Source organism: Vanellus vanellus, assembly GCF_965231255.1.
Source record: "Vanellus vanellus genome assembly, chromosome: 2".
NCBI lineage: Eukaryota > Metazoa > Chordata > Aves > Charadriiformes > Charadriidae > Vanellus > Vanellus vanellus.
The window spans coordinates 76058828-76071235 of NC_138906.1; the positions used below are offsets into that span (position 1 = coordinate 76058828).

At 42.0% G+C, this 12408-nt stretch overlaps 1 protein-coding gene across 1 annotated transcript in view; it reads right to left on the reverse strand.

The window, feature by feature from the left end:
• Positions 1-836: 836 nt before the first annotated feature.
• FARS2 (phenylalanyl-tRNA synthetase 2, mitochondrial) overlaps positions 837-12408 on the reverse strand; it is a 256771-nt gene continuing 245199 nt past the window's right edge. Inside the window, exon 10 of the mRNA XM_082498981.1 lies at positions 837-1307. Coding sequence (XP_082355107.1) covers positions 1169-1307 — 139 coding nt within the window. The 3' untranslated portion in view covers positions 837-1168. The remainder of the gene's footprint in view (positions 1308-12408) is intronic.

A 12408-nucleotide genomic window follows, 5' to 3' on the forward strand; every position in this document is an offset into this window, starting at 1 on the left:
TGCACAGCAACCAGATGTGACCTGCAAGACCATATGAAATACCATTACAAGCAAAAACAGGTCCCATATTCCTTATCAGCATCTGCAATGGCTCATCAAGTATTTATCAGACCATTTGAACACTTCTACAGGTCCTAGCATCATACCACTGCCAGAATTTACTTATTATAACCTGCAATGAAAAAGCCAAGCAACCTGTAAAGCGACTGGTGCCTGAAATAGTAGGAGATCCCATTTTAGTTTGGTTTCCTGCTTAAAGGTCAGATTTCTGGGCAGATATTGCTGCTAGAAAGTAAGATACCACGAGAGGTCAAGGCAGCTGCATTTCAGGGCACTGTAAAGAACAGCTTCTCTTTCCTGCCAACCTGCCCCATGTGATACCAATCCTTTGATGGTGACAGGGGAACAGACTTACCTTGGGCTGGTGCCCATGTGAGGAGAACTGAGACAAGGGAGCTCCTCACCTGGGGAAGGCAGCACAGCTCAGAGCTTCTCGCCAAGCGGCTCTGCTCAGCTCTGCAGGAGCAGGAGGATGCAACAGGAAAGGCTCACTGAATACCCGGCATTTGAAGCCAGCCAAGCCTGGCCCCAGAGCCACACTGGCTCCTCCTCTGTAGCAGATGAAAGCTATACCCATGGGCTCTGAAGGTAAGAGAGCCAAACTTCGCAAGACGTACTTCTTGGAAGGTTTCTTGAAGCAAAACATGCCATTTCTTATTTTAAAAAGGGGGGGGATGGAAGGATAAGAAAGTTTTTCTTCCCTGAGCTAATCTATGTCTCTGATTTGCTTCACTCATTACATGGAGAGAAGATCCTGTCAACACAGAAATAATGCCAAGTATTTACAGTTTAATGGAACCCAGGGACCAATTAACAACACAGAAAACCACCAGGCAGTGTATTTCTTATTGTAACAGGAGGGAAATCTTACATTACTGCTGTTCCCCCATTTCTCAAAATAAAGCGCCAGCGCTTTGTCAATGATTTCTCAGTAGTAATGTTTATTATCTGGTAGTTTTACCATTGCCCATCATTTTCTATGTGCTAGGTTCAGTCACAAACCCCCTCTCTTTACTTGTACCCCCCATCCCAAAAAGACAAAAAGAAAGAAAAGAGAAAAATTTAAAAAAGAAAAAGCAACTGTCATAAGGACTTCGGACCAGCGATGTTAGAATCTGCCCTCAACCCCAAGTTCTCGAACTGCTGATTCTTCGATGGCTTGATGGATGCGATGCACCTCATCCTGCGTTAAAGTCCTCTCCGGGTGACGGTAAATGATGCGGTAGCAATGGCTGACCTTCTTTGTCCTACGAAATATAAACCAGAAGAGGACTCATAAATACACGTGCCTACAAATGCAAATACATGAGGCAAAACACTTACCCTCTGGACCATTTTTTATTTGCGGCCTAATTTTGTTCCTGTTGCTTGAAAATCACCTTAATGCTAAAATACACAGTCTGGAGAAGTGGGACTGAGCTGCATTTTAATTTTGGCAGAGGACTTTGCTGAAGTCCACCTAAGACCTCAACTTGTATTGCGCTGTGGTAGCTTCTTACCAGAGCAAACCAACCCAGGAGGAGCACTACGGTAACACCACCGAACTGCTGCTGACACCACAGCTCTCTCATTTTGGTGATAATGGGGCTACCTCGAGGTAGCACTGTGCACACATACAACCCACCAACCCCCTCAACCCACCAGGGCTGGAGGTGATGGGCATAAGGAAAACACCGCAGAACCTCTGTACGCTGGAGAGCAATGTTGCTAACATGGGGCGTCTCACAAGCCTCACCATCCAGGCTCCTGCCTGGGGGATGAGACTGAACATACAGCTGCAAACCAGAATAAAATATTTATTTTTCAAGTCAGGTGACTATTTCACTTTTGCTGGAAAAGAGAAACAAGGACAAAACGCATCTGAAGTCTCCATTTGCGGGAGAAGGACAGAGATGCAGGATGAGGGTGGCCAACACTCCCAAAACATAGCACCAAATGCAGCCGAGGTGCAGGGGCAGCCCAGCAAATTTGGGAAGAAATAGGGTGAGACATGACAGCAGGTACACATGGCAAAATCTCTTACTCCCTGCTACTATGGAAAGGAAAAGGCAAAAGAGAACAGGGAAAAGGAATAGGGAAGAGGGAATGATGGGGAAAAAAGACAATATTTAAGAGTTGCCGAGTTCAGCAAGGACAAGGTAATACAAAACCAGGAGCAAACCAGTAAGTTGAATAAGAGAGCAAAACCCTCCTTGCTCTTCACCAAAACCAGGTTGGAGTACATAGCTCTTCCAAGGGGCACCTCTACAACTGCAGAGCTTGTGTTACTGAATTTAACTGGCAGTTGTGGCATCCTTTTTATTTTTAGTTTCAAATGGAACCCACACAGCTTCTTCTTTCAAAGGTAAACACTCACTTCAGTTAAAGAAAGAAAGTCTGAGGGGAAAAATAATGGGAAACCAGAGATCAAGTACTAGACAGAAGGATCTCCCAGACTAGCGCTTAGTGGCACACAAAGGCATTCAGAAAGCTTCAGGTCATCTGTCTCCTGAAAATTGTTTCATGTTAGAAACCATGTTTATTATGACTATTTGATTAAAGCTGAGGTTATGTGTGCTCACACACAAAGGTAACTCTCGCAACCTCAAATCCTACTAGAACCAGGGACAGGTAGTTTTTAGCTCATAATAGCTATTTGATACCAACTTTGACCCACCCAACACGGATGGGAAGCTTGCCTTGCTTCCACTGGCCGTTTACAACAAAAAGGTTATTTCAAATTAAAGCATTCCTCCTTTTTCGTGTGCTCTGAAGATAAAGCAAGTTAAATCTGCCTAGCATAGGAAAGGGCAAACTGCATTTCATAACGCGTTAAGCTGACTGCAGTTAACTGCTAAAAACCAGCCAAGAGCTTTCCCTGGGTGCAGGTTAAACGCTGTAGAAAAATGATCTTCAAGAAAAGAGGGGGAGGTGTAACTGCGGAGAAGGTATTGCTCTGCTCTGCTCCACCTCTGCAAAGCAGTCAAGAGGACAGACCTGGGAGAAGCACGTAAATGGAATAACAAGAGTTTGGCTAGATGCTACATTGTAAGAGAGAAATTTGAATAAGAGAGAGTGATAATGAATTGGGGCTGAACAGAAACAATTTTCAAATCCAGGCTGGCAAATACCATTACAGCCGGTAATATCTCATCTTTTAATGGTGCTTCAGCGACCCACCTGAACAAAAACATTTGCAAATTGCTTCGGCTGAAAATCTATTTAGAAGATGTACAGTCACAGCCCCGATCCTGAAGTCTTGTATATACTGGGAATATATCCCATGATGGAAAACTCATAGCCACCATTTCATGTGATGTAAACACAGGTTTGCTTAATGCATTTAAGCTGTGGTAGGGATAGCTACAGCACTGTTTCTTCACTGGTCATGGTTAACTAAAGGTAACGATTTCTCTTGACCCACGTGTTCAGTTATCCCCCTCCCTCCACCCCAGGGAGCAGTTCATTCATGAGACAAATTAAATAGGTCAGAATAGGATGCATTAGTTTCTTGTGGATGCTGTGGAAAACCAGCATCTTTAGGAGGCCTTTAAATTAGGAAAGGGTAGAGGTCTTACTGAGCAGCACTGGACTAGAGTTCTTTCAGCTGCAGCTAAGCATTGGTGCAAGAGAAAAAAACCACAGGGATTGCATTAAATGTAATTAATCTAATTTTAGTTATAGCCAAAAAATGATGTAACTACTAATACACATGGCTGGCTACACGTCACTCATGTGGTTGGTATGTTACATTTTTCTCCCACCTCTTAGCTAGGTTTATTTACATATTTGTTACTAATTAGAAAGAAGGAGTATAATGGTTCAATGCTATTTCAATAAAAGACACACTGCGATTTTCAAAACCTTAAGCACTATTTTCACAGTAGCGTTAGCTAACTTTTCAAGGGAGATGGGAAAGAGTACTTCTTGGCTCTTTCTCCCCCTAAGAGTCGTTCCCCCCCCCCCCCCTAATAAAATACTAAGACAATGTGATTAATCACTGCCGTCAGCCGCAACTGGAAACAATTATTGTCAGCAAATAATACATGTTTGCTGGTTCCCTTTCTTGCTTTCCTTTTGTTCTGCAGAGTCACAGGGTGTTTGCCTACCTTAAAGATGGCTCTGCTAATGCATAATGAACTCTCTCCTGCACGTCATGCTGCAGCCTGATGATACAGAAGCAGTAGCTCTCTGTCATAAGTAACAGAAAATTTGAGGCCAAAACCTAGAACAGCCACTTCACCAGATATAAAAAAAAAAAAAAAAGTAGAAGCTTAACAGTAAGCGCGTTGGGCTTTATTTACCTAACCTGCACCACCAAACGAGTCCACGCGGTTCGCAGTCACGCGGACTCCTCTCCCATTAGGCTTCAGCTGATCTTAGTGTCACAAGTCTCCTCTGCACCAGCCTGCGGCTTTCAGGTAATGAAACGCAGCGAATACAGTGAAGCACTGCTCAAAGGGCAAAGGAAGATAAGGATTTATTCTGACGCCGCAGGAGGAAACAAGAACACGGTCCGTGGACAAAGACTGGAGTGAAACAATGCCTAATGCTCTTTCATATGTTTTTTGGAGGAAAGAGCTTTGCCTCCTGATTCTCGGGACTTGGCACACAGCCGCCCCCACGTGCCAGGGAGCTGCTCGCTTGCCAGGTCAGATTCACTGCATGGGCCCAACCTGAAGGTCAGTGTATATGTTTTGGTATTTCAGCCTGGTATCTGAGCACAGCAAGAAATTAAGGGGCTTTAGTCTGCCACTAGTCTAATAAAACGAACACGAAAGCAACCTGACGCTGGGACCAGGGCTGGAATGAAAGGGTATGGTAGGCAATAAAAATTAATATCTGTGTGTTAGCTTTCCCTGCATGGAAGTCCACTAAAGGTCGTTTTAAATACAACTTGGCTAGAAAGCTGATCCCAGAAGCTTCCAACAGCAAAACACCTAAACATACTGGGGAACCTGTCTCAGTGGTTAGATAAGACTAAGACACAAGGTCATTTGGTAACCAAAATGTTGCCTGAAGAATAAATGCCTGGTATTGGCATTTGTCTCATCCACATGCAATACTGTAGCAAGAGTGAAAATTTCTCCATTCTGTACTTGAAGAGGGAGATAAAAGGGGCAGCAGTCAGTGGGGAAAAAGACATTTTTAAACTGTGTTCCACTTTCCATCTGTCTTAAATAAAGCACAGAAGCACAGAGACTTCTGCAGGCAGGTTACCCCTGCTCTTATGTGGTGAGGACAACACAGAACCAGACATTTTTCTAGAAAGCTGGATTTACTTTGAGGAACAGAATAGTAGAGAAGACAATCTCCCACAGCATCCAGGAGTGAAAAAGAGTACTATCTCTTTTGTTCTCTGAGCAGTGCACTAAGCAGTACTATTCACCACCATATCTATATTGCACCCTTCTCTACCGAATATTATTTAAAATGAAAGATGTGCCCAGGTAGTAATGCAAGTATTTGAGATGATTTTCTCTCTGTTAAGTGATTCGTGTTAATGACGTTCTTTGAGGGTGTCCCAATGCCTGCCACAGCAGTTTGTATCCTGTTTCCCCCCAAAAGATTCATCATGTAATTACCTCACATAAACCTTCACACAGTACTCGGTGACCACTACACGCTTCACAGCCATCGCGTCATGCTCTGACTATGCGTGGAATGACCTCAGGTAAGAGAAAGGCTTGTTTTGTTTACAACAGTGTCCTGAAAGGGATGATGGTGGGAAGGAATGAAGATACCATCTCATGTTACTAGCGTCGTAGTTGCCAAAGCCATGAGGAGACACAGCTTTGGGTTTGCTTTGTGGTTCCAACGGTTCCAGAATGGTTCACGTTTTAAGTGGAAATGGGGAGGAATATTAAACTGCAAGAAGAAAAAGAAGATGTAATTACCTTTTCCTTTTTGTTTCATGCCTTCAAACCACATCCACCGCTAAGATAGTAGGCACAACTGCTAAATGTCATGCTATAAATTTTAAATTGACAAATAGCACTCCACTAGGAACCACATCATGGAAAATGGCAAAAGGCTTGGGCTATATACCTTACTGTCAATGGCAAATAATTCAATTACCATGGTGATATGCACATAGAATATAGCAGTAATTCTCTGAACAAAGGCCTTTCCCAAAGATGCATTCTCATCAGTCCTTTCAAATGCTAATACTCCATTTCTCTGGAAAAGCGTATTGTATACAACAACATATTTTAAAAAATGGAAGTGTTTTTGTTTAAAGTGCTAGTGAAAGGCACTACATCACCTTCAGTAGAGAGAATTGTTTTAAACCCCCAGAAAGCAGGGAATGGTCATTTCTGTTGTACATCTTTTGCAGCTGACACCAGGCAGAAGAACGGTTCAGCTTCAAAGATAGTTCAGGTCAACATAACCATGTTGAGACTGTCTACATTATTTGACCACTTGGTCAAATTTGACCATTTGGTGGTCACTTTAAAAGAGATGCATGTTCACTGACAGACGGTTGGACTGAATTATTGTTCTTCTATTTCACAAAATTGAAACTGTAATGGACTTTTTGCTCTTTTCTAATTGGACTTGGTGAAATCTGTATCTGAATACCAAACCCTGAACCTGCTTGGCCTTTTCATTCTTTCTTTCTTTAATATTCATTCCGTTTTAAGCTTTTCTCTTAATGTAGAAAAAAAAAAAAGGAAAAATTCTGGTAATAGCCAGCTTACTGAGAGAGATAAAGAGCACGGTATGGGATGCAGTGGCAAAGTACATAAATAACACCTGCTAGTTAAGATAATGAAAGGTAGATGAAAAATGAAAACACTCGCAAACTTTTCAGCTTCTCGGTCACTGAGACACTGTCAAATAGCCATAAATAGGATCTAAGCCATTGTCGAGTATCCAAAAACATTGGACTGGTTAGAAAGTTTTGATCATGGTTTTCCTTTTCTACCCAAGTCTATCACCTCATTTCTTACATGCAGGAAGAAATACAAACGGCTATATATACTAAAAAAAAAATCTATTCATAAGCATCACCTGAAAGAGAAAGTCTCCTGGCTGTTAGATGTACTCACTAAAAGTTTAGCGAAACAATTCAAGCAATTCCTTGTGCTTTGGCCCAGCACTTTGGCCCCTAAGGATCTTTTCTCATTTCAACGGACCACCTTGGTTTGTTGATACGTGCCAGCAAAAGAAGAACTAACGTGAGCGGCGTGGGGCTCTTTTCCACCAGCTCCCAAGCAGAGGGAACTCTTGTAAACAGACCGAGTCACACAAGAAACTCAGAGAATATTTCCCTTGTGCACTTACAGTTGTCTCAGTAACCAGCCAATGATACAGTCAACCAATCTCAGATCCAAGCACTTCCCAGTAAAAAGCCTCACAGCCTCAAAAGTAATGGAATCCACTACATGCAGGCAACAATGAAATATCACTAGGGTGAAGAATAAGGAGAAAAACATAATTCTCCATTATACCAAAACAAAATCCAAGTCCCCACAGGGTCACAAGCTAACTGTGACACAGACTTTTGCTGCCACGGAAGGCCAGAGAAAAACTGCCGAGCCTCGGGGTTTGGGATTATGTTTTCTTGTTTTTATTTTTAATACAATGACTAATTGATTTCTTGATGAAAGCAACGATCAATGGTTGTAAAGCAGGTATAAAACCAGTTCTCAAGGGGATGTATTCCAGCATCAGTGACGACTGCTTGTCCTCCAATCTTGCTCTCTTTGGGAAAATCATCTATCAAGCACAGGTGACAGAATTCCCATCACATCTGATCTACGCCAATAGTGAGGAATCCATTCCACAGGGATTTAAGCTTGGATGTGACTGAGAGTTGTCCCTCTTGTAAGACAAACTCGGTGCTCTCACTTCACACTGGGCCTCCTCAAATTTTAGGGGCTCGCCACTCCATCTAGTGAGACACTTCAAAACCCCGCTCTACACCCAGGAAGATTCAAGAGTAGGCTAGAGGCTGAATACCTTCAGGACATGCCTTGCTGTCAGCATAGTAACCCTGGAGCACTCACCATGCCAGACAGATGCAACGTTATGCACTTTTAATGGAACGAGCCTCTCAACTTACTGAGGCTGAGGCTTTCAGGAATAAAAGCAAGCCATGCAGTGGGCACGCACACAAAGATCAGAATGTGAGCAAGCCCGTGAGGCTCAGAAAAGGGTACAAAAACCTACTTTTTCTTCAGGGTTATCACTATGACAGATACAAGGACTGCGCAGGTGGAATAAAGAAAAGAAAAAGCAAACTTTCTGATAGAAAAGCACACACACAAAATCCAGTGAAATAACTTCGACTCATTGCAGTGGCAAACGAGAGAAGGTTGTTTGGTAAAGTACTTGAGACACTGAATTTTATGTACTAAACATAGAAAAATAATTGGATGCTGAAACGAAGAGGGGGAAAAGCAATAGTCTTAGCATCAGACACGACAGAATACATGTTCTGTGTACAACACAAAGTTTTATTTAGCTTCACTTTCCCTATGTTTGATTGAAAATGTTCAGTGCCAAAGGCTTTTCAATATCTAATCATGTTTTCACCAAAACAAAATGCAAGGGGTAAGAGTTTTTGTTGTTTGTTGTTTAAAAATTAACCACTGAAGGCTTAAACATTCGACAACCAGCAAACAAAAGAACAAAATAACTCAATTTGGATATTGTGCCTCATGGGAACTGCCATCTAAGCTCTTTGGCTTTCTCCTTCCCTGTGTAGTTCAGAACTCATGGCCGGACTTCATTTCCCCTGAGAGTCCAAGGCCAAAATCTCCTATGATGGATCAGCTCCCCTCTCTGGAAAAGAAACCCGGCTGACGTAGCTGATGAGGAATCAGAGCATACCAAGGAGAACAGAAGCATGTGATACCTGGAAGTCCTGGCTGCTGAAGTGTTTTGGCTTCCAGCCAGAAAATTCTTACAGAAAAATTTACATTTTCAGTGAGTAAAACCATAACAAATCAACATAGTCTCTCTCGTTGCTGGTTCTCCCACTTTTTTGACATTTCTCTTGACCTCCTAAATCCTTCATAACTTAACAGGAGTGAGGCAGCTCCAGCAGCAACAGCCTTTGTGGGTCTGGCAGAACTTCATGACTTGGGTACCTCATTCACAATCCCTTGTGCCCTCCCAGGGCAACTGGCTAGTACTGGAGCGGTCAGGGACACAACCTGTTTGCAAAGAGTAACTCTGGAAGATGCACTGCGTTTGCAGTTGTTGTGCTTCTTGTGCAAAGACATTATATTTACCTCACCCTGAGCCACAGCGTGCAAGTAAGAGGATGGAAGAAGCTCTGGTTCTACTCCTGTCAAACAGCAATATAATTGATTCCATCACTGGTCATTAGCCACAACAGTATCACTCAAAAGTTTCCAACCATTGGCAACTGAAATGCCATCTGGAAGCACTTAAGAGTGACAACCTATCTCAATAATCTGGACAAATCCAACACGAGAGGTGAATTTGGACTCTTTCAAATGCTATCTAAAATATTTATAGTAAAAATGTTAAGTGTGATACCTTTTCAGTTCTTCTGAGTGAAAGATCAAAGAAGAGAAGTATAAATATTTAGCAGATTTTTCCCCCAACTAGATGTTAATACTAAAGGCTACAAAAAGTATTACTAAAAATAACATTGCTGTCAAATTAAAACATATTTCATAATCGAGTAAAAAGTGAATTTGTATGAGAATTTAAAACAATTCGTTCTCCTAAGAAATGAAGATGGATGGGAGTGACGGCCCGTTTAGAAGTATCTCCATTGAGCACCAGCAGAAATCAGGGTCTACAAAGTCAGGTGGCAGACAAGCACATGGGAAGGAATGGATGCTGCTTCAGGTACTTGTATAGATTTCACCTTTGAGATTAGGGGGTTTGTCCAGGAGCTAGGTGTTTAAGTTCCCTTTAGGCTTGCTGAGAGTTGAGGTAAAGAGGGACATGGGTTTGGACTCAGATAAAGAACCTAAATGATTATTCCAAGGTCACACAGCAAATTGATGACAGAAAGGGGGACTTGGATAAGTGCAGGCACAGACCCTTTGAGTTACTCTTCTTTCAAGTTACTCTTCCCCCCTCTTCCAGTCACCGTTCTTTTCTGCAAATTGTACAGCAGCCCTGGAAACAAAACAGGCTATGGCAGGAAAAAGCAACTCATCCCATATACAATGGACAGGGTAGGGAGGAAAAGTGCAGAGCTAACATCAGGATAACCAAATGTGCTGTTTGCCGAGTGACAAACTAATCCCAAATCAGGAGAAAACAGGAGGGGGAGAAGACGAAAGGAGCAGGAAGAGATGAGTTATCCGGAGACCAGAAGACAGGAGGGACTTCAAAACTGAAAGCAGATGTTAAAAGAAATCACTTGCCCTTTTTGTGAAAAAGCAACCAATTAAAAGCACCTGCCCCTCTGAGCAGCCTGCAGCACTACCAGGCAACTTAAAAACATTTGCACCTCTGTGTGTGCAAATACAGGGGGTTTCTCAATGGGACTGCTTACAGTATATGTTGAACCTGGTGGAAATTCTGCAGCCGTTTGCACAGTTAAGTGTTGTTTACTATCTGCTTCCAGCCCATACGTTCTTTTTTCCTCTCAGAATTGTCAGGTTTTATGAGCCTTAATCTGGCTAACTGGATTTGTTTTGGAGATGAAGAAATTCCCCACTTTCCCTCCCCTAGGGTAGCGTGGTTCCACATAGACAGTCACAAGAAACCTGTTCTCGTTGCTTTTCTGACAGTTGCTGCCTTGGGAAGACAACTCGGAAAAAGTCCTCAAAGTAAGGATAACTACTGGCCAGAAGATTAAACTACTGTTAACACACAGGAAAACCGTCTGGCTCTTAAACGTTTCTCTTGCTGGGACCCATTTGCACAGGTAACACATTTGGACCATGACGATGGGGAAAATGTCACAGCACCATTGAAACTAGCCAAATGATGACAGCATATACCAATCAGGTGCACTGGCCAGAACTTTTACAGCTGTCTAAATGAGCACTAGTTTGGAAAACGGTAACTGCCATGTTTGGCATGTTGCCCTCTTAATATTATGGCTACTCTTTAGGAAAAGACAAATGAAAAGAAAAATGTGAATGTGAGAGGATGTATGCATAGTGAACACCTTCTACGCTAAGATGATATGAGCATCATGCAATCAAACACCGTGTGGGCACGAAGACTAAAAGGTCAAGGCACAAAATGAGATGCATCATTTTGTAAGTACAATGAAATTATTGGTCTGCCTCTCAAGAAAGGAAAGAAAGCAATTGAGGCATTACACTAGGAAGATCAAAATACCATTTTTGCTAAGACTTCAATAAAAAAGGCCAAATGGTCCTCTCACTAGCATGAATTAATACCCATAAAGAAGAGACAAGATTTCAGCCCAGAATGGGGAATACACAGGGAGCACTAGATTAAATCAAGCGTTCTCAAATTGTCCAAGAGATGAACTTTGCCCTAAGATACTTTAGGAATGAGCAGAAGAAATCTCAGAGCTGTTATCATTTGTCTTTGAGAGTTCATGGAGGACAAGTAAGGTACCAAATTTTTAGAAAAGGTCAAACAGAGTGCTTATTTTTGAAAATGGAAAACAAAACCCCTACAAAGCCGTAGGAGCTATACGCTATTTGCTTTTATTTTAAATTCCCAGAAAGACTGTGGTGCAGATAACCAAACCATGTGTGTGCTCACAACAGAAATTAAAAACACAGAATATAATGCAAATCTAGTCAAAACAACCTGATTTCCCTCTATAAGTGGCTAACAGGCTAATAAATCAATAATCAATAAAAGAAACAATAAATTGCAGGAAGTAGCAAACACCATGGGGGGCAGGTGCCACAGAACATCGATCCATTGGCAGTTTCAGACAAAGCTGAAAAATTTTAGGAAAAATTTTTAAAAGTTATAACAAAAAGCAAAAAATAGGAAGAAAAATACTAAATCTAGTTCCTAAAATTAGGTAGTACAATATCTGTCTTCCTAAATGTTTCACCTTGGAGAGAGTTTCATGAAGGTAGATGAGAAAAATGACGATGAATAAGATTACTACTAGAAGGTGATATTCCAAAATGGCTGGAGCGGCTGCCAATAATTTGTTGTTTCTGGAAGCAGTTATCCACAGCTCATAGCCAAATCTGAAGGACTGTTCTTGTAGGGTTCTTCATCCTGGGTCCCGTAGGATGGAATATTTTCATTAAGGGAATAGGTGATGCAGCAGAAACGTTTGTTAGCTGGCAAATTACATTAAGATGGGTAAAACAGTATATATGACTGAGGATGAGATTAGAATAATCTTGACTGGAAAAGCTGAAGGATACATTTCAACCAGGACAAGTCTAAGCTTCTGTATTTAGCCAAAAACAACTAACTGCACGC